Genomic DNA, 19,498 nt, shown 5'->3' on the forward strand with positions numbered 1-19,498 from the left:
GCCCAGGCCTCACTTGGTCTCTGGGCACCTTTCCCTGCATGCAGGACAAGGAGCCCTCCTGCAGGCCTGGCTGTGGCTGTCCCAGCCCTGGAACTCATCCTCTCACCCGCTCTTTTCCCAGAGCCCCTGCGCTGCTCGGCCCCGCTCTTCTTCCCCTTTTGGGGTGCCTCTGCCCGGGCAGTTTGGTGGCGATGCCCAGTGCTGGTGCTGGTGCTGCTGCAGGGGGGAGCCCCTCCCTGCTCCCTCTGCTCTGGAGGGGACCTTGGGGACAGCGGATGGGGCCCCTGCGCCCCGTACCCCCCCCCCCCCCACCGCATTTCCTCCGGCCGGGCCTGCACCCCGGGATACGGGTCCCGCCGCGCGGGCGGGGCGGGGGGCTCAGCGGGTGCTGGGTGCGGGTTTGTGCTGCTGCCACCGTGGCCGTGCGCCCCCACCCCTCCCCGTGTGGTTCCGTGTGCGGGGGCTCCCTTCCTGTCCCGGCCCCGGCTGCGTTCCCCCGATAAGGCAGGGCCGGGCCGGGCCGGGCTGCGCCGCGCCGGGGCTGGGGCTGGGGCTGCACTTGGGGAGGCGATGGCCGCTGCTGCGGGTGCTGCCGCGCTCCTGCGGGCCCTGCTGCTGCTCGGGGCGCTGCGCTCGGGCCCTGCCCTCAGCCTCCTGCGGGACCCCCCCGCCACGTACAAGGGGCCCCCCGGCAGCTACTTCGGCTTCTCCCTGGATTTCCACACGGCCCGGGGCAGGTAGGGGGGAGCCCGGGGTGCTGGGGCCGGGCACAGCTCCCGACCCCCCCCGACCCCCGCCTCCTGCCCCCCGCAGTCCCAGCGTTGTGGTGGGGGCCCCCCGCGCCAACACCTCCCAGCCCGGCGTGGAGCAGCCCGGAGCCGTCTTCCTCTGCCCCTGGCCCCCCAGCGGGGCCCCCTGCGACCCGGTCCCCATCGACACCACCGGTGAGTGGGGGCCGCGGGGTGACGGCGCCTGGGGGGGGCACCAGCACCCCCCCGCTCCCCTCCCGGCTCCCGCAGGAGACGAGCGCGAGGCGCGGGGCAGCCTGGAGCTGCGCACCTACAAATCGCACCAGTGGCTGGGCGCGTCCGTCACCAGCTGGCGGGGCAGGCTCGTGGTGGGTACCGGCGGCGGGCGGCGGGCGGCGGCGGGGCGGGGCGGGCACCCAGCGCATCCCGTCCCTGGGCCAGGCCTGCGCCCCGCTGCAGCACTGGAACGCGCTGGACGGGCAGCACGAGGCGTTCCGCACCCCGACCGGCGCCTGCTTCGTGGGTGCTCCCGACCCGCTGCGCGTCGCCTGGTACTCGCCCTGCCGCGACCACCTCATGGCCGGCGCCTACCGGGACAGCAACTACGGTGCGTGGGGCCGCGGGTGCGGGCGGTGCGCGCCCCCCGCCCATGGCCGCTCTGACCCTGCCCCGTGCCCGCAGTCTATGACAAGCGGTACTGCGAGATCGGCTTCAGCGCGGCCGTCACCCGGGTGAGATGGGTGTGAGGGTCTCGGGGTAACCCTGGGGATGATCAAGGGATACTCAGGAGGATGCAGGGGGTGAGGCCGGGATGGTACCTGGGTCGGGGTGCTGGGCTGGGGATGCTGGGATGGGAATGTTGGGTTGGGGATGCTGGGTGGGGGGAAGGATGCTGCAGGAGGTGATGCAGTGGGGTACCCCAGTGTGGCTGCTGACAGCAGCTCCTCTTGTAGGACGGGACACTGGTTCTGGGTGCCCCCGGCGGGTACTACTTCATGGGTGAGTCCTGCCTTTGGGTGGGCACAGCAAGATCAGGGCACCCAGGATGGGGCACCCCAATAGGTGCCATCCACAGCAGCACTGGGAGCCCAGGGCCAGTGCCAGCAGGTGCCACATCAGCGCTGGTTCCACCCTATGTCCCGCAGGGCTCCTGTACTCAGTGGGAATTGACACCATCCTCACCCGCTTCCACGGCAAGTCCCTGCTGTGGCCGGAGCAACCAGGACGCCCCACAGAGGAGCCGGTGTCCTTTGACTACGAGGATGGGTACCGGGGTGAGCAGTGAGCCTGGGGCAGCCCCACAGCCCCAGAGCTGGGGCACAGGGGGTCACTGGTGCCCATCTCCCTGCAGGGTACTCTGTGGCTGTGGGCGAGTTCGATGGCAATCCCAAAACCAAAGGTAGTGCTTGGGGGGTGGACAAATGGGCCCTGGGCAATCTCTGAGCTCACCCCAGTGCCAGGGATGTCCCTGTGCCCACCCCAGTGCCATGGGGCACTCAGAGCTCTTGTCCCTGCAGAGTACGTGGTGGGGGTCCCCAACAAGAGCAACACGAGGGGTGAGGTGAGTAGGGCCAGGTGTGGGTGCCCAATGAGGGGGACACCACCAAGGCCATGCCCAAGGAACTGGTAAATGCCCCATCCCTGGCAGTGTTCAAGGCCAGGTTGGACACAGGGCCTTGGAGCAAGCTGCTCCAGTGGAAGGGGTCCCTGCCCGTGGCAGGGGGTGGAACTGGAGGAGCTTTAAGGTCCCTTCCAACCCAACCCAACCCAACCCAACCCACTCTGTGCATCTATGGTTCCATGCACCCCACGTGCCCCCCTGTAATGGGGCCAGGGCCTGACACTGCTCTGGGCAGGTGGAGATCTTCAGTGTGGGAGTGACCCTGCGCCAGCTGCGGGGCATCACCAGCGAGCAGGTACCCAACACCCTGCACCCACCCCACTGCCCAGACACCCCCAGCACCCTGTCCCCATGATCCCCAGTCTGGCACCACTGCTCCCTACCAGCACCCCATGGCTCCCTGCTGCCCACTGCCACCCTGCCCAGGCACCCCGTGGTACCCCAGTACCCTCAGCACCCGAATCCCCCCCTCCCATCACCCAGCACACCCCGCGGTGCCTATGGCACAACCCCCCCCTGCCCCCCGCCCCGTGCCTCCCCTCACCCAGACCCTTTCTAGGTGGCATCGTACTTTGGGCACGCAGTGGCCGTGGCCGACGTCAATGGGGATGGGTGAGAGCTGGGACTGTCCCCCCCTTCCATAGGGGCACCCATGGGTGCTGCCCCTGCCTGGCACCCCCCCGAGTGCCACCAGACCCCAAACCTGGGCCCCCTCCCCTGACCCTTGCACTGGGTGCAGGCAGGACGATGTGCTGGTGGGTGCCCCCCTCTTCATGGCCCGGCGCCCCGACGGGCAGCGCAGCGAGCTGGGACGCCTCTACCTGTACCTGGGGGGGCTGCAGCGGCCCCTCGCCCGGCCCCCCCAGACCCTGACGGGCACCCACCCCTACGGCCGCTTCGCCGCCGCCATCGCCAGCCTCGGGGACCAGGACAAGGACGGCTTCGGGGGTACCGGCACCCGGCACGGGGCTGGGATGGAGGCGCTGCGAGGGCCCCCCCGCGGTGCCCGCTCTAAAGCAGCGGGGGAGCAGCGGCAGGAGCTGGGGCAGCCGCGGGCTTTCACGGCCCCTGTGTCCGCAGACGTGGCCGTGGGTGCCCCCTTCGGCGGTGACGGTGGCAGCGGGCAGGTCTTCATCTTCCGCGGGCAGAGCGAGGGGCTGGAGCCGCTGCCCACCCAGCGCCTCGACAGCCCCTTCCCCGGCCCGGCCGCCTTCGGCTTCGCCCTGCGCGGCGCCACCGACCTCGATGGCAACGGCTACTCGGGTGCGTGCCCAGCGCCGTGCCCCCGCTGCCCCCCGCTGCCGCCTGCCCCCTCACCGACCCCCGCTCGTCCCCACAGATCTGCTGGTGGGCGCTTACGGCGCAGCCCAAGTGGCCGTGTACCGGTGAGTGCCCGCGGCGCCGGCTCCGGTGCTGCCACAGCCCACGGGGGACGCTGCCCCGGTCCCCAGCACCTCAGCTCTGTCCCCGTGTCCCAGGGGACAGCCGGTGGTGGTGGCCCGGACCCAGCTGAGTGTCCCTGATGGGCTGAACCCCGAGCTCCTGGCCTGCGCCCTGCCCGGCTTCGGCACCCGTGTGAGCTGGTGAGCCGAGCCCTGGGGACACCGCGGTGGGGACGCGGCCGCTGTGGGGACGTTGCCCCGGGGCAGGTCCCTGAGCACCCCTGGGTGCTGTCCGCTCGCAGCTTCCCCGTGGTGCTCTGTGTCAGCGTCAGCGGCCAGAGCATCCCGCAGCGCATCCGTGAGTGCCGCCGCCAGCGGGGGGGGCGAGGGGCACAGCTCGGGTGTCACCGGTGCCATGGTCCCCCCTGCCCGCTGTGCCAGACCTCGAGGCCGAGCTGCAGCTGGACCGGCTGAAGCCGCGGCTGTCCCGGAGGGTGCTGCTGCTGCGGGGTCACCAGGCGTCCTGGCAGGAGGAGCTGGAGCTGGACACGGGGGCACCCCCCGTGTGCCGCAACCTCACCGCGTACCTGCGGGTACGGGGACGGCGCGGGCTGGCGGGGGGGGAGCGATGGGGACATCTCCAGGACAAGGGTCAGGGATGGGGACAGTGGCGGCCCCAGCTGAGACTGGGGCAGGGATGGAAACAGGAGCATCCCCAGGCAGGATGCGGACAGGGGTGGGACAGGGTTGGAACAGGGATGTGGGCAGTGGTGTCCCCAGCCTGACCAGGTGGGGGTCCCGGGGCCCGCTGTGTTGGGTGCTCATTGGGGTGCCCATGGGTGCCCTCAGGATGAGGCCGACTTCAAGGACAAGCTGAGCCCAGTGGCGCTGAGCCTCAGCCTGGCACTGCCCGAGGGGGCCCCGGGGCTGGTGCTCTATGGGGACACCCTGGTGCAGGCGCAGGTAGGGGGGACACAGCTGAGCTGCGTCCCCATGCTCCAGCCCCCAGCCTGTCCCCAACCCCTCGCTGGGACACAGCCCCTCACCTCCCCACTGTCCCCAGTGCTCCCATGGGCTGTCCCCATGCCCCCCCCACTCCCTGGGACACAGTCCTCTGTGCTCACCCTGCTGCCCCCAGGCCCTCCCTGGGATGTCCCCTCCGCCCCTGCTCCCTCCTTGGGGCATCACCCAGTGTCCTCCCCTGTCCCCAGGCCCTCTCAGGATGTCCCCTTTGCACTCCCCACTATCCCCAGTCACACACATTCCCCCCAGGTTGTCCCCTCCCTACCCTCCACCATTCCCAATCCCTCCCGTCCCTGCCCGTTCCTTGGGGTGTCCCCCAGCACCCTCTGCCATCCCCAGCACAGTCCCAGTTCCCTGGGATGCCCCCTCCTCAGTCCCCATCCCGCAACTCCCCACTTGCCCCCCTGCCCCCCCCCCAGACCCACATCATCCTGGAGGACTGCGGTGAGGACAACCTCTGCATCCCTGACCTCCTCCTGGCCGCCGAGACGTGAGCGCTGGGGCGGGTGGGAGGGGGCAGCACCCCCCCGGGCTGTGCAGCCCTGTCCCCATCTGTGTCCCCCCCCAGGCCCAGCCGGCGCCTGCTCATCGGGGCCGAGGCCATGCTGCTGCTTCGTGCCAATGCCAGCAACAGGGGCGAAGGCGCCTTTGAGGCCGAGCTGCGGGTGCTGCTGCCCCCCGGCACCCACTACCAGGCTGCCAGGAGCAGCATCCCGGTGGGTGCCAGGAGGGGCCCGGGATGGGGCTCACACCCTGCCGGGGGTGGCCACCACCCTTCACGGGGGTGCTGGTGGTGATGGGTACCGAGGGTGGGCAGCCTGGGCCGTGCATCTCCCCAGCCTGGTTGGTGCATGGCAGGGGGTCCGTGAGTGTCACCTCTCCATGTGCCCACCCCACAGGGGCAGGAGAAGCTGAGCTGCAACCCCAGGAAGGAGAATGGGACCCATGTGGTGCTCTGCGAGTTGGGCAACCCCATGAAAGCGGGTGCCCGGGTAAGGGGCTGTGGGGTCACCCCCCCAGGACCATCCCTCATCGGGGCTGGGCACAGCCGGTGGTGCTGGGTCACCAACCCACCACCCGCTGCCTGCAGATCACTGTGGACATGGAGTTGAGCGTGTCTGGGCTGGAGGACATGGGGGATGCCATCACCTTCCAGCTGCAGCTGCGGAGGTGACACTGGGAGGGTGCCCCGTCCCCGTCCCCTTGTCCTCCTCTCCCCTGCCCACTGCTGGGACCTGGCCGCCCAGGACTTGGTGGCCTCAGTGCATCCCCAAGCTCAGCTCCGTCCCTCACCCCACTGTATCCCTGCAGCAAGAACAGCCCCAGCACCACCAACACATCGGTGACAGTGACGGTGCCCGTGGAGGCGCAGGCAGAGATGGAGCTGAGAGGGTGAGGGCTGGGGGGGCACAGGAGGCTGGGGGTCACACTGAAGGACACTGACCCCCTTCCCCTGCCAGCAACTCCCTACCGGCCACCACGGTGCTGCCCGCGAGCTGGCACCGGGCCGAGGGCAGCCGGCGGCTCGAGGACCACGGCATCAAGGTGGAGCACGTCTACCAGGTAGGTGCTGCACCCATGGGCCCCTGGGGCTTGCCCCCTCCCCGCTGCCACCTCACGGTCCCCCACAGCTCCACAACAAGGGTCCCAGCACCGTCAGTGGGGTCACCCTGCACCTCGCCATCCCCATCCGGCTGGGGGGCCGCATCCTGCTGTACCTGCTGGAGCTGGGCACTGAGGGGGGCATGAACTGCACCAGCCCCCCCGGCCTCAATGCCAAGCAGGTAGGATGGCCCGGGGTAAGGAGCAGTGTCTCCCACTGGGGGCTGGCTGGGTGTGAAGGTGTGGGGGGGTGTCTGTGTCCCCTCTATCTCCTCCCAGCTGGAGATCCCGCATCCCACGGGTGCAGCGGCCCGGGATGGCTCACACCGGAGGGAGCGCCGGGACCTGGAGCAGCCGCCGGGAGCGGGGCTGGAGAAGCCCATCCTGGTGGTGAGCGGGCGCTGCCGGGCCGGGGGCTGCGGCCCGGATGGGTGCTGGGGGGGTGGCGCTGGGGTGGGGGTCAGGGTGACACCCGCCGTGTCCCATAGGACTGCGGCAACGCCACGTGTGTGGACATCACCTGCCGGGTGCCCGGCCTGGCCAAAGACCAGCGGGCGCTGGTGAGCGTCCATGCGCTGCTCTGGATGGACACCCTGCAGCAGGTATTGTCCCCAGCAGGGGACGGGGGGCACTGTGCCCCTGGGGTGCTCCCACCATGTCCCCTTCTGCACCGTGGTCCCCGGGGACCTGCAGAGAGCAGCCCTGGGGATGTCGGGTGCAGGGTTGTTGGGTGCCATCACCCCTGTGCTGTGTCCCCGTGTGTCCCCATGTGTTCCGTGTCTGTCCGCAGCGGGAGCACCTCCTGAAGCAGTTCCTCATCCAGTCACAGGCTTGGTTCAACACCTCGGCCATGCCCTACCGAGTCCAGCCCCGCGCCCTGCCCGCCGGGGAGGCCATGGTAGGGCTGGCACAGGCACAGGGGGACACAGGGCCAGGCGGGGGTGGCAGCGGTGTCACCCCCGTCCCTCTGCAGGCTGTCACCAAGGTGATGCGCACCAGCCCCGGTGGCGAGGGGACGGTGCCGGTGTCATGGGTGGTGCTGGGGGTGCTCGCCGGGCTCCTGCTCCTCACCCTCCTCATCCTCCTCATGTGGAAGGTGAGTGGGCAGCGGGGATGCTGCCAACACTGGTGACACCCCCCCCGTGGTGGTGGGGTCCCAATGGCGCTGGAGGGATCCTGGGTGTGAGGCTGGGGTCCCCGAGGGTGACCCTGGGTGCCCCCTGAGGTGATGATGTGGGGCTCCCCGGGGGTGACACTGGGGTCCCTGGGGTGGCACCGTGCCTGGCACCGTGCCCCTCTTCCAGATGGGTTTCTTCAAGAGGACACGGCCGCCTGCCGAGGACACGCAGGAGCTGGCGCCCGGCAAGGCTGAGGAGCCAGGGGGTGCCCAGGACTAATGGAGTACCCCGGGACCCCCTTTCCTCCCTCTCCCCTCACCCCGAGGTGCCCCTAGGGCCCAGCACCCCCCCACTGCCCCCGGACAATAAATCTCTGCTTGGCACCGTGGGGCTTCCCGTGGGGTGCTCCTGGGAGCCTGCACAGCCCTGGCGGGGGGTGCGATGGGGTGCGAGGGGCTGGTACCGGGGGGCTGCTGGGGCTGGGGTGGAGGGGAAGTTGGGGGGTGAGGGCCGGTGGTGGGGACAACCTCGGTGGGGCCATGGCGGTACCGAGTCCCGATCCCGGGGTGCAGGACGGTGCCCGGGTCAGTCCCATGGTGCTGGTGCTGGCACCGGGGTCAGTGCCGCTGTGCCGGTGCCAGTACCGGGGACAGTCTCGAGATGCTGGTGCCGGTACTGAGGTCAGTCCTGCGATGCCGGTACCGGGGTCAGTCCCGCTGTGCTGGTGCCGGCGTCAGTGCCGCGGTGCCGGTGCCTCTTCCGGGGTCAGTCCCGCAGTGCCGGTACCGGGGTCAGTCCCGCAGTGCCAGTGCCTCTCCCGGGGTCAGTCCCGCAGTGCCGGTACCGGGGTCAGTGCCGCTGTGCCGGTACCGGGGTCAGTGCCGCTGTGCCGATACCGGGGTCAGTCCCGCTGTGCCGGTACCGGGGTCAGTCCCGCAGTGCCGGTACCGGGGTCAGTCCCGCAGTGCCGGTACCGGGGTCAGTCCCGCAGTGCCGGTACCGGGGTCAGTCCCGAAGTGCCTCTCCCGGGGTCAGTGCCGCTGTGCCGGTACCGGGGTCAGTCCCGCAGTGCCGGTACCGGGGTCAGTCCCGCTGTGCCGGTACCGGGGTCAGTGCCCCGGTGCCGATACCGGGGTCAGTCCCGCTGTGCCGGTACCGGGGTCAGTGCCGCAGTGCCTGTACCGGGGTCAGTCCCGCTGTGCCAGTACCGAGGTCAGTGCCTCGGTGCCGGTACCGGGGTCAGTCCCGCTGTGCCAGTACCGAGGTCAGTGCCTCGGTGCCGGTACCGGGGTCAGTGCCGCGGTGCCGATGCCTCGGGCCGGTCGCGGGGGCGTTGCGGGGGTCCGGGGCGGTGCCGGGGGCGGTGCCGGTACCGGGGCTGCGGCCGTGCCCGGCGGCTCCGGCAGGTGGAGCCCGGTCCCCGCGGCGGCGGCGGCGGCGGGCGGACCGGGCCGGGCCGGGCGGGCCGGGCATGGCGGGGTAACGGCGCGGAGCGACCATGCGGCCCCGCCGCCTCCTGCCGCCGCTGCCGGTGCTGCTGCTGCTGCTGGCCGCGGGCGGGCGGCGGGCGCGGGGCGCGGCGGAGCCGGGAGCGCACGGTGAGAGCGGCCTTTGTGTGCGGCGGCCCCGGCCCCGGCCCCATCCCCATCCCCGCCCGCCCCCCCGGGCCCCGCTCTCCGTCCCTCTGTCTGCCCCCCCCGTCCGCCCGGTTCCGGCACCGGCATGGGGGGGGCTGGGGGGGAGCAGGGGTGCAGGAGGGGATGGGTGGGGGGTGTTGGGCAGTGCCGGGCGTAGAGATGGGGAGGGGGGCTCGTGGATGGAGATTGGGGGTGCAGGAGGGTGGGGGGGGCCCTGGTGATGGGGTGCATGGGGGGGGGCTGGTGATGGGGTGCATGGGGGAGGCCTGGTGATGGGGTGCATGATGGTGGGGGGGTCGTGGGCAGAGATTGGAGGTGCAGGAGGTTTGGGGGGGTCTTAGGCCATGGGGTGCATGATGGTGGCTGGGGGGGCATGGGTAGAGATTAGGGGTGCAGGAGGGTGGGGGGGGTCCTTGTGCAATGCCAGGGGTGTAACGTGGTGCATGTGGGAGCCCTGGGCAGAGCTTGGGGGTGCAGGAGATTGGGTGGGGGTCCGGGTGATGGGGTGCATGATGGGGGGGGTGGACAGGGCTTGCGAGTGCAGGATGATGGGAGGGGGGGGGATCCTCGGCAGCAGCTGGGGGTGCAGGGCTGGGGGGCAGGGTGTGGGTGTTCCCCTATTGCAGGGTGGGCCGGGGGTGCAGCATCGCTCTTTGGGGTCCCTGTGGCTCCCCCTCACCCCCGGCTGCACCCCAGACCCTCCTCGAGCTGTGCTGGGGGGCGAGGTGGTGTCAGTGGGGTCGGGAGCTCCGTGACCCGCACGGCCCTGGCCCCATCCTGCCGGTGCTGGCTCAGCTCTCCAGTGGCGTCACCCGTCCCTATGGGGTGGTCTCAGTGACAGGGTGCAGGGCTCCCTTCCCCCCCATCATGGCACCATGGGGTCATACTGGGAGGTGCTGGGGGGGGCAGCGTGCCCTGTGGTGGCTGTGCCACCCTCTGGGGTCCCCCTGGCAATGGGGGGGACAGAGAGTAGGGAGGGGGGAGGCTGTGCCCGTGCCCCACATGCTCTAGGGAGCATCAGTGGGGTGGCCGCTGGTGCCGGCTGTCCCTGGGCAGCTGTGGGTGGCCGCGTGTGGTCATGGGGACATTCCTGCCCCCCGGCTGTCCCTGCTGTGTGGGGACACCCCCATGTCCACCCCCCCCAGCGCATCACCAAAGCAGCTGCTGCAAATTCCACCCCTCACCCGCCACCACATCTGGGCAACATCTGGGCAGGGGGGCAGGATAGGGATGGGGTTGCCCAGCGATGTGGAGGGGTTTGGGGGTGCAGGGTGCTGCTGGGGGGCACACGGGGTCCTGGAAGCGCCCGGGGCCATGGGATGAAGGAGGTCGTTGCCAGGGTGATGGCGCCGGAGCCGGGCCAGATGCCAGGGATGTGCTGGAATCATGCGCAGGGTGGTGCCAGCACGGGGGGGGGCCGGGGCCACGGGGGGGTGCGGGGTCCCCCCCCCAGCAGTGTTCCCCCCCCGCCCTGCACCCAGAACTGCCCTGAGGGACCTGGCCCTGGGGCCCAGGGGGGTAGAGACCCCCCCAAGCTTGTGACGTGTGAGTTGCACCCTGAGTTGGGGGTCAATGGGCCTGGGTGGGCTCTGGTGGGGGGGACATGACCGGGTGCACCCACTTGTGGGCACAGCAGTGACCCCCGTCCACCCGCTTCGAGGGGGGCACAGGGTGGGCCCAGAGAGAGGCTCAGAGGTGATGCCCACAAGGATGGTGACACAAACCTGCCAGCAAGGGGCCTGCTGCCTGCTGGGGTGGCACCGGTGACCTCAGGGGCGTAGAGCCCGGGCCACAACAGCATGGTGGCCATGACCCACCAGGATGAATCCCACCATTCCGCTGATACGGGTCCCGCCACCCTGCTGGGTCACGGCCATCACCCCAGGAGGGTGGTGGGACCCATAGCAGCAGCACAGTGGGACCCGTCTCTGGGGAGATAGGTCCCAGCTCCCTTCCAGGATGGTGCCCATGACCCGCAAAGGTGGTGGCTGTGACTTGTTGGGATGAGTCCACCATTCTGCTGGGAACAGGTCCCACCCCCTGCTGGGATGGTGCCTATGCCCCATGAAGATGGGTGCCACCATTCTGAGCCCTACCCTGCTGCTGGAGCGGTGCCCACCCCACAAACCAGGGTGGTGACCATGGCCCACGGGGATGGGTCCCACCCCTGCGCTGGGAATGGGTCCTCCCAGGGGCTGGGACGATGCCCGTGGCGGAGCAGGAGGGGTGCTGGGGGGGCCCCGTGCCCACACGTGCCTGTGTCCGCAGAGGTGGTGCTGCGGGTGCAGGTGTACGAGAGCGGGACGCTGGTGCCGCTGGCTCAGGCCGCGCTGGAGGTGCTGAGCAACCGCAGCTCGCTGGCAGCCGGTGCCACCGACCACGAGGGCTGCGCCGCGCTGCCCGTCTCCTACCGCCTGGGCTCCTGGCTGCTGGTCACCGCCGCCCGCCGCGGCCACGTCACCGCCTCCGTGCCCTGGCGCGTCCACAAGCTGCCACGTGAGTGCCCACGGCCTCGGGGGTGACGGGGACCCCAGCTCTTTACTGGGGGGCTGAGAACATTCATGGGGACCCCAGCTCTTTACTGGGGGGCTGAGAACACTCATGGGGGACCGTTTTTGGGGGTGTGGGGGTTTGGGGGTGTGGGTTTTGGGGGCCAGCTCTTTACTGGGGGCTTTGTCAGGGGGTACCAGCCTGTATTGGAGCAGGCTCTGGACACGCTTTGGGGACCCCAATGCTTTACTGGGGGACCCCAATGCCTCACTGGGTGGCTTATATGGAGAAGCCCTAGTTCCTTAGTGGGATCTCAGTCTTTCCTGGTTCCTTAATGGGGACCCCAAAGGGATTTTGGGATAAGGGGTCCCTCATGGAAAGGTGTTGGGGGGGGTCTGGCCCCTTTGGAAGAGGGTGGCCGTGTCCTGGTGCCCCCAGAGCATCCTCATGCTGAGGCTGGGCTGGGCTCCAGCCCTTGTCCCCAGGGCCAGTGAGGCGGGGGGAAGCGCGGGATGACATCGATGGGGTCACCTTGCTGGGGGGGGGGACACGTGGGAGCGCTCATGGGGGAGCTGGGGTGGTGCTGTACAGAGATGGAGTTAGAGGGATGGGGTGCAAGGATGGGGGGTGCAGGGAGGGGGGGTGCAGTGACGGGGTGCACAGGGATGGGGGTGCACAGGAACTGGGGTGCAGGGATGTGGGGTGCAGTGACGGGGTGCACAGGGATGGGGGTGCACAAGGATGAAGGTACAGGGATGGAGGTACAGGGATGGGGGTATATGCGGGATGATTTTGGGGTCCCCATCACCCTCCTGCTTGCAGTCTATGCCTCCATCAGCCTCTACCTGCTCCCGGAGCGCCCGGCCACCCTCATCCTGTACGAGGACCTGGTGCAGATCCTCCTGGGCTCCCCAGGTGAGCGCTGGCGCTGGAGGGACGGGGATGTCACCCCTCACCCCTGGGTGCTGCCACCACCTTGTGTGTCCCCAAGGTGGCCGTGGGCAGCCGTGGGCGCAGTTCCCCCGCCGGGCAGCGCGCCTGCCCCGCAGCTCCACCTACAGCCAGCTCGGCGCGTCCCTCACCGCAGCCTCTGGCCCCGGCCTGGCCCGCGCCTTCCCGGCCTTCCTGGGGGCCGAGCAGGACAGCACCGGTACGGGGGGGGGGCACCAGGGGGTTGGGGGGGGGCAGGACCTTGAGGTCCACCCGTGTGAGCATCCTTCATCCCCTCAGCCAATGCCACCTGGCTGGAGCTGGCGCCCGTGGTGGCCCTCAGCGTGCACCTCTACACTGGCAACGGGACCGAGGTGCCGCTGGCCGGCCCCATAGAGCTCTGTGTCCCCTTGGCTGCCGACGCTGCCCCCGCGGTGGCCACCAGCGTGCCAGCCTGGAGGTTCGACCCCAAGAGCGGTGAGTGCTGCTTGAAGGGGGTGGCAGGGGGTGACCCGGCGCTGGATGGGGATGGGGATGGGGATGGGGGGGCTGTGATAAGTTTGGGTGTCTCAGCCCGCTGTGGGGGGGGGTGTCCCTGCAGGGCTGTGGGTCCGGAATGGGACGGGGCTGATCCGTAAGGAAGGCCGGCAGCTCTACTGGACTTTCGTCTCCTCCCAGTTAGGATACTGGGCAGCAGCTCTGCCCTCTCCCAGCACAGGTAGGGTGGCACCCATGGGTGCCCCCAGCTGTGGTGCTGGGGATGGGCTGTCCGTGGAGGGGGGCTTGAGAACACCCATCCATGGAGTGCTGGTGGGTGCCCGCCCCGGGGGGCTTTCATGGGGGGTTCCCCATGTGTCCCTGCTGCCCCCAGGGCTGGTGGCGATGGCGGCGGGGGTGACGGACATCACCACCTACCACACCATCTTCCTCCTCACCATCCTGGGCGCGCTGGCCCTGCTCGTCCTCATCCTCCTCTGCCTCCTCATCTACTACTGCAGGTCAGCACCCCCGCTCCGCGCCCCCCGCCTGGGGGTGCCCCATCTCCAGGGGACCCCAGCCCCCGTGGGGTGACCCCGCCCCGTGTCCCCGCAGGCGGCGGTGCCTGAAGCCGCGGGCGCAGCACCGCAAGCTGCCGCTGCCGGGGCCGCTGGACGTGGCGCGCAGGGACCAGGCCACCTCCGTGTCCCAGCTGGACCTGCTCTGCGGCGGCAGCCACCTCGAGACGGCCTCCTCGGGGGGGGACACGGACGTCCCGACCCCCGGCGCGGCCCCCCCGGCCCGCCCGGACTTCTTCCAACCTCCGGGGCCCCCCCCCCAGCTCCGCGCCGGGCCCCGCACCCCCGGCGGGACCCTGGCCCCCCCCCGCCGCCGCCAGCCCCCCCCCCCGGAGGACTACGGGCGCCCCGGGGAAGCCTTCGGGCTCCGCGCTGCCCGCTCGGTGGACGGGCTGCAGCCGCCGGATGAGCACCCCCGGGGGGCCCCCGCCTTCGCTCCCCGGCCCCCCTCGCCCCCCGTGTTCGCCCGTTACGGGGGGCAGCCCGCGGAGCAGCCGCTGCCCGAGCCTCCCCCCCGCCCGCCCTCCATGGCCCCCCCCGCTCCCCTCCTCCTCTGTGGGGGTCCGGAGGACGTGTACCGGGGGGTGATGCCCACGCTCCTCATCCCCGCCCGGTACATGCGCCTGGCCCCTGGAGAACCGGAGGGTGCCCCTGAAAACGAGGGGGGCCCCGGCTCGACGGGGGTGCCCCCGGCCGCGCCCCCGCCGCCCCCATCCTCCGCGCAGGGGTTTGAGGAAGGCGAGAACTGGGCGGGAGCCCGCGCCCCGCAGCCGGTGAGCGGCTCGGTGGCCATCCCGGTGCTGCTGGACGGGTCGGCGGTGGCGCAGCTCAACGGGGAGCTGCAGGCGCTGGCGGGGCAGCAGCTGTTAGAGCTGGGGGGGCCGCCCCCCCCCCGGGCTTGGTTCGTCTCCTTGGACGGCCGCTCCTCGCAGGTCCGACATTCCTACATCGACCTGCAGGGCGGGGAGCGGGGCTCCGGCCCCGCGGGGCCCCCCCCGCGCCTCCCGAGGGCCGTCGGGGCTGCGGTGGGCGGGGAGGACGCAGGGTCCCGGCCCCCCCCCGCCGCGGCCGCCGCCTCCCCCGAGGACAGCTCCTTGGCCCCGCTGCTGGAGGCGGGCGGCGGCGGCGCGGGGCGGCGCGGGGGGGGCAGCGGCCGCAGCAGCGCCAGTGAAGCCCCCCGGGACTCGCTGACCAGCCCCGAGGAGGAGGCGCTGGTGGAGGCGGGCGAGGGGGGCGACGACGGCGGCGACAGGAAAAGCCCCTGGCAGAAGCGGGAGGAGCGGCCGCTCATGGTCTTCAACGTCAAGTGAGTGCGGGGGGGCCCTGCTGCGGCCGCCCCCCCCGTCCGTGGCAGCCACCGCCGCCATGGCCCCGTCCCTCCGCCACCCCCCGCCATAGAACCCCGGCCCGTGCCACCCCTCCCATCCCTGCGCCTTGCCCCCATCCCCTCCCCGCTGTGCCGGCAGAGGGACCAGCCCAGGTCACCACGTCCGATGTCCTGGGGACCGCCGTGCCACCGGGCTCTGCACATGGGGTCCTGCTGCCCCTGTGCCCCCCCCCCATGACATTGCCGTTCACACCCTGCGTGTTGGGGGGGATGTGGGAGAACTGTATGGCCCCCACACCCCCTAAGCCATGTCCCCTCTTGTGCCCCTGCAGGACAGGGGGGGCCAGCAGTGCCCCCCGGGCCACCGGTGCCTCAAAGCTGCCGTAGGAGCTGAGGGGGGGGCACTGCCTCTCCCCAAACCTCCCCCCTCCCTCCTTGGCTTTGGATTTTAATCGTGTTTCTAAATGTTTTCTACATGGCGAGGATGAAGAGGGGCCAGCGGGGGCCGGGTGGGCAGTGGGTGGGGCATGGGGACCCCCCCCCGGCACTGCCTGCCCCCCCTGGCCAGGGAGCTGCTGCCTTACATGGCATTAATATATTAAAGAGATGAACCCCCCTCTCTGCTTCCTGCCTCCGTTTCCCCCGCACAGAACCCGGGGAGGGGTTTGTCCTAGAAACCATTTATTGAGGTGGTGGCACTTGTCCAGGGGGGCCGTCGCCCTCACAGCAGCACCCTGCGGGGTGCAGGCAGGTCCCAGCGCTGGGGGCTGCACCCCCAGCCCCCCCCGGTGCAGCGGGACCCCACAGGGCAGCAGTGGCGGCCGTCGGAGCAGCAGGAGCCCTATGGAGAGACACGGAGTGAGGAGCGGGTGACACCACCCTGACCCCCCCCAACCCCACACGCACCTGGGTGAAGGGGCAGCACCCCCAGGAGCCCCCCCGGGTGCGGCAGCACCGGTGCCCAGCGCGGCAGGAGCGGGCAGCACCGCAGGGCACCGCGGCGGTGGGGTCGGTGGCAGCAGCGCGCAGGGGGGCAGGCCGGGGGGTGGGTGCCCGGGGGGGGGACGTGGGTGCCCCCAGCAGCAGGGCGGGCGTCAGGAGCTTCTCGCAGCTCTGGGTGGCCACGTTGCAGGTGTAGCCCCAGGGGCAGCAGTGCTGGTGGTCCTTGCAGCACACGGCCTGAAGGGGGCAAAGGGGGGGGTCAGTGGGGGTCCCAGGCATATGGGGAACCAAGGGGTGTGGGCCTGGGACACCCCCAACCTCATGTACCCCCAGTCCCAGGGACTGCGCTGGGCCCTGTCCCCAAGGTGCCCACAAAGCCCCCGTGGAGGGGCACACTGATGGAGGTGGGGGTGTCCTATGTCCCTGTCCCCCCCTCCCAGCTCTGCCTGTCCCCAAAGGGTCTCACCCCAACCCCCCCCGTTCCACCCCATCCCCTTGTGCAGCGCCCCCAGACCTGCTCCAGGGGGCAGCACCCCCAGGCCCCCGAGCTGAGCCGGCAGCAGGTGCTGCCCTGGGGGCAGCTCCTCTCCTCGTCGCACTGCACGTCCCCCCCCCGCCACAGCGCCGGGGTCTTCCGCAGCCAGGGCCGGCGGCCCCCCCCCTGCTGCAGGCAGCTGCCCGCGCTTGGGTCGCAGGTGTAGCCCTGGGGGCAGCAGTGCACGTGGTCGGGGCAGCAGACGGCCTGGGGGGGCAAAGGGAGGGTTAGAGCCCCGCCTGCCCCCACCCGGACAAACTGTGCCTCCTGCCTGTGCCCTCCCCATCCCCGCCTGGCTCCATCCATGCCTTTGGGTGGGGGTGAGGGGATAGGGGACCCCCCTCATCACTCTTGACCCTCCCAGAGCCAGGCACAGGAAGGTCCCCAAGGATCCCAGTGTCCCTTCATCACCCCCCACCACCCCAAACTGGTCCCAGTTAGCAGATGGGGGCTGACTGGGGGTCCAGCAGCACCCCCCATCCCCATGGGACGAGCCCTCTTTGTCCGTTCTGGGGAACAGGGGACATGAGCCCTCATCCCACCCAGGGGACACTTTGGGGACAGCTCCCCCATACCTCCTCCAGCGGGCAGCATCCCCATGCCCCCGAGCTGAGCCGGCAGCACGTGTTCCCACTGGGGCAGCTCGTCTCCTCGTCACACTTCACCTCACGCGCTGGGGACAAGGGGACACTCAGAGCCGGTGTCCCCTCCCCAGGCCGGGGCAGGGCATGGGGGGGCCTCACCTTTGGGCAGGAACGCCTGGAGGGGTTCCCGGCCCCCCAAGGAGGTGCAGGTGGAGCGCTCCAGGTCGCAGACAGTGCCCTGAGGGCAGCAGTGCTGCCCATCGCTGCAGCACACGGCCTGCAGGGGAGAGCTGCGTCCGTGCCACCGCACACGGGCCCCACTGGGACACAAGGGGACAGGATGGGCTGACAGCGTGGGGTGCATGGCACAGGGTAGGGCATGGGGCGCCCAGCACAGGGTGTCTGACATGGGGTGATGGGGACAGCATGTCTGCTATGGAGCACCCAACCAGCACAGAGTACCCAACATGGGGTGCTCAGTATGGGCTGCCAGCACAGGGTGCTGGTATGGGGCAGCTGCCATGGGGTGCTTGGGACATGGTACCTGATACGGAGTGCCCAACGTGGGATTCTCAGTGTGGGGTGTCTGGTGTGGAGGTCTGGGGTCACTGTAGGGGTGTTACTGGGGGAGGGAGTCTGCTCTGAGCTGCCTGGTGTGGGGTGGGTGGCAGGGGGTGCCTGTGGCGGGGCTGTCACTCACGTTCTGCAGGGGGCAGCAGCCGTAGTGCGCCGGGGACATCTGGCAGCAGGTAGCACCGTCGGGACAGGCCGAGCGGCCGTCGGGACACAGGACCTGGTGCAGTGCGACTGCGGGAACACGCACACAGCGTCCCCGTGTCCCCTGCGTGCCCCCTCCACGGGCACCCCTGCACCCGCGTGGGGACACCCCTCACCTGACACCAGGGGCTGGCGCTTCCAGGCAGGGAAGGTGGTGCCCATGGGGGTGTCACCGGCGGGTGAGAGGCAGCGCCCGTGGGCCAGGTCACAGACGGTGGCATGGGGACAGCAGTGCACCTTGTCGGCACAGCACGAGGCCTGCGGGCACCGGACGCTTGTCACAGCAATGACCACAGGATGTCCCCCCCACAGTGTCCCCATGTCGTGCGTCCCCCCATACCTGGGGCATGGGGCAGCACCCCCAGGCGCCGCTGGCCGTCACACAGCAGGTAGCATCATCGGGACACTCAGACTGTCCGTCGGGACAGGGCACAGCGCGAGGGGCTGCAAAGAGTGGGGACGGGGTGAAGGACCCCCAAGTCCCATCCCGTCCACCCCCAGGCCCATCCGTGTACCCCCACCCACATGTGCCCCCCCCTTACCTGGGGGTGTGATGCAGGATTCACCATCGGCGCTGCAACGGGAGCCTCGGGGACAGCAGTGGTGGCCGTCAGCGCAGGGGACACTCTGGGGAGAGAGAAGGGGGGCGGATGAGGAGGAAAAGCCCCCTGGGAATAGCAGAGAGAAGGGGGAAACTGAGGCACAGTGCAGAGACTCACCTCTGGCAGTGGGCAGCTGCCTGTGCTGGGGCAGGACGAGCCATCCCGGCACGGCACCGCACTGCTGGCGCGCAGGACCTGGGGACAGGGGGTGCATGGGGGGGTTACCCAGTGGTGGGGCACCCCCGGACCCCCCTCACCCTGGGCACTCACCGGGGTGGAGGGACATGGCTGCCCATCGTGGCACCAGGCGCTGGCTCCAGACAGGACCAGCCACAGCAGCAGGAGGGTCCTCATGGCGCTGGTGGCATCTGCAGGCGGCAGAACCCCCCCGGCACAGCCGTGCCTCAGTTTCCCACTCACGAAGTGGGGGGCAGCAGCACCGCCCCCCCCGGTCCCACTTCCCCTTTCAGCCATGTGCTGGAAAAACCCCAGCTCCCCCTCCTCATTCAGGGCTCCCCCCCCCCCAGTGTGGCTGCTGCGGTGTCTGGCACCCCAGCCACCACCTGCAGCACCCCGATAACATCTCCCCGTGGCACAGGAAGCCAGTCGGGGGGATAGCAGAGTCTAGCAGCTCCTCCCCAGCAGTACCGATGGGTGCTAAGGGCTGCCCCCCCGATCAGCACCGATGGGTGATAAGGGCTGCCCCCCGATCAGCACCGATGGGTGCTAAGGGCTGCCCCCCCGATCAGCACCGATGGGTGCTAAGGGCTCCCCCGATCAGCACCGATGGGTGCTAAGGGCTGCCGATCAGCACCGATGGGTGCTAAGGGCTGCCCCCCCGATCAGTACCGATGGGTGCTAAGGGCTGCCCCCCCGATCAGCACCGATGGGTGCTAAGGGCTGCCCCCCCGATCAGCACCGATGGGTGCTAAGGGCTGCCCCCCCGATCAGCACCGATGGGTGCTAAGGGCTGCCCCCCCGATCAGTACCGATGGGTGCTAAGGGCTGCGCCCCCCGATCAGCACCGATGGGTGCTAAGGGCTGCGCCCCCCGATCAGCACCGATGGGTGCTATGGGCTGCGCCCCCCGATCAGCACCGATGGGTGCTAAGGGCTGCCCCCCCC

The 19,498-nt window shown here is 70.5% G+C and overlaps 3 protein-coding genes across 6 annotated transcripts; 2 read left to right on the forward strand and 1 right to left on the reverse strand.

The window, feature by feature from the left end:
• Positions 1 to 546: 546 nt before the first annotated feature.
• Positions 547 to 7,866, forward strand: ITGA2B (integrin subunit alpha 2b). 2 transcript variants are annotated; one of them, XM_061343190.1, is made up of 30 exons: positions 547 to 737; positions 814 to 944; positions 1,020 to 1,117; positions 1,191 to 1,356; positions 1,431 to 1,480; positions 1,703 to 1,748; positions 1,895 to 2,023; positions 2,101 to 2,148; positions 2,267 to 2,310; positions 2,606 to 2,665; positions 2,930 to 2,982; positions 3,110 to 3,318; positions 3,451 to 3,633; positions 3,710 to 3,755; positions 3,849 to 3,953; positions 4,055 to 4,110; positions 4,194 to 4,345; positions 4,602 to 4,715; positions 5,195 to 5,265; positions 5,344 to 5,491; positions 5,675 to 5,767; positions 5,866 to 5,945; positions 6,087 to 6,167; positions 6,236 to 6,338; positions 6,407 to 6,559; positions 6,657 to 6,767; positions 6,866 to 6,979; positions 7,168 to 7,275; positions 7,351 to 7,473; positions 7,682 to 7,866. In XM_061343190.1, the coding sequence occupies exons 1-30, from the start codon at positions 571 to 573 to the stop codon at positions 7,772 to 7,774; spliced, it is 3,135 nt and encodes a 1,044-aa protein (XP_061199174.1). In that variant the 5' UTR covers positions 547 to 570; the 3' UTR covers positions 7,775 to 7,866. The 2 variants fall into 2 exon arrangements, with proteins under 2 accessions (XP_061199174.1, XP_061199175.1); XM_061343191.1 differs by having other exon boundaries at positions 7,201 to 7,275.
• A 1,070-nt stretch (positions 7,867 to 8,936) lies between these two features.
• On the forward strand, positions 8,937 to 15,541 carry FAM171A2 (family with sequence similarity 171 member A2). 2 transcript variants are annotated; one of them, XM_061343199.1, is made up of 10 exons: positions 8,937 to 9,093; positions 11,401 to 11,628; positions 12,445 to 12,537; positions 12,614 to 12,772; positions 12,853 to 13,029; positions 13,154 to 13,270; positions 13,424 to 13,550; positions 13,645 to 14,632; positions 14,720 to 14,913; positions 15,267 to 15,541. In XM_061343199.1, the coding sequence occupies exons 1-10, from the start codon at positions 8,994 to 8,996 to the stop codon at positions 15,319 to 15,321; spliced, it is 2,238 nt and encodes a 745-aa protein (XP_061199183.1). In that variant the 5' UTR covers positions 8,937 to 8,993; the 3' UTR covers positions 15,322 to 15,541. The 2 variants fall into 2 exon arrangements, with proteins under 2 accessions (XP_061199183.1, XP_061199182.1); XM_061343198.1 differs by having other exon boundaries at positions 13,645 to 14,913.
• Positions 15,542 to 15,587: 46 nt separating this feature from the next.
• GRN (granulin precursor) lies at positions 15,588 to 18,821 on the reverse strand. 2 transcript variants are annotated; one of them, XM_061343201.1, is made up of 11 exons: positions 18,645 to 18,819; positions 18,492 to 18,569; positions 18,315 to 18,399; positions 18,113 to 18,216; positions 17,889 to 18,030; positions 17,696 to 17,802; positions 17,155 to 17,272; positions 16,987 to 17,084; positions 16,391 to 16,618; positions 15,841 to 16,113; positions 15,588 to 15,775 (listed from the first exon to the last, which is right to left on the reverse strand). In XM_061343201.1, the coding sequence occupies exons 1-11, from the start codon at positions 18,726 to 18,728 to the stop codon at positions 15,656 to 15,658; spliced, it is 1,437 nt and encodes a 478-aa protein (XP_061199185.1). In that variant the 5' UTR covers positions 18,729 to 18,819; the 3' UTR covers positions 15,588 to 15,655. The 2 variants fall into 2 exon arrangements, with proteins under 2 accessions (XP_061199185.1, XP_061199186.1); XM_061343202.1 differs by lacking the exon at positions 16,391 to 16,618 and having other exon boundaries at positions 18,645 to 18,821.
• Between the last annotated feature and the right edge of the window lie 677 nt (positions 18,822 to 19,498).

The sequence above is a fragment of the Neopsephotus bourkii genome, unplaced genomic scaffold (genome assembly GCF_033783945.1).
Source record: "Neopsephotus bourkii isolate Nb327-2 ecotype Australia unplaced genomic scaffold, CSIRO-AGI_Nbou_v1 NB_1821, whole genome shotgun sequence".
NCBI classification, from domain to species: Eukaryota; Metazoa; Chordata; class Aves; order Psittaciformes; family Psittacidae; genus Neopsephotus; species Neopsephotus bourkii.

Coding starts and splice junctions, on each gene's coding strand:
- GRN (XM_061343201.1), bottom strand. CDS start 18,728: ATGAGGACCCTCCTGCTGCTGTGGCTGGTCCTGTCTGGAGCCAGCGCC. Junction 18,217..18,314: donor ATCCTGCATCACACCCCCAG/GTAAGGGGGGGG, acceptor CACTCTTTGCAG/CCCCTCGCGCTGTGCCCTGT. Junction 15,776..15,840: donor GGTGCTGCCCCTTCACCCAG/GTGCGTGTGGGG, acceptor GTCTCTCCATAG/GGCTCCTGCTGCTCCGACGG.
- FAM171A2 (XM_061343198.1), top strand. CDS start 8,994: ATGCGGCCCCGCCGCCTCCTGCCGCCGCTGCCGGTGCTGCTGCTGCTG. Junction 9,094..11,400: donor GGCGGAGCCGGGAGCGCACG/GTGAGAGCGGCC, acceptor CTGTGTCCGCAG/AGGTGGTGCTGCGGGTGCAG. Junction 12,773..12,852: donor GGCCGAGCAGGACAGCACCG/GTACGGGGGGGG, acceptor TCATCCCCTCAG/CCAATGCCACCTGGCTGGAG.
- ITGA2B (XM_061343190.1), top strand. CDS start 571: ATGGCCGCTGCTGCGGGTGCTGCCGCGCTCCTGCGGGCCCTGCTGCTG. Junction 945..1,019: donor GGTCCCCATCGACACCACCG/GTGAGTGGGGGC, acceptor CGGCTCCCGCAG/GAGACGAGCGCGAGGCGCGG. Junction 2,024..2,100: donor CTACGAGGATGGGTACCGGG/GTGAGCAGTGAG, acceptor ATCTCCCTGCAG/GGTACTCTGTGGCTGTGGGC.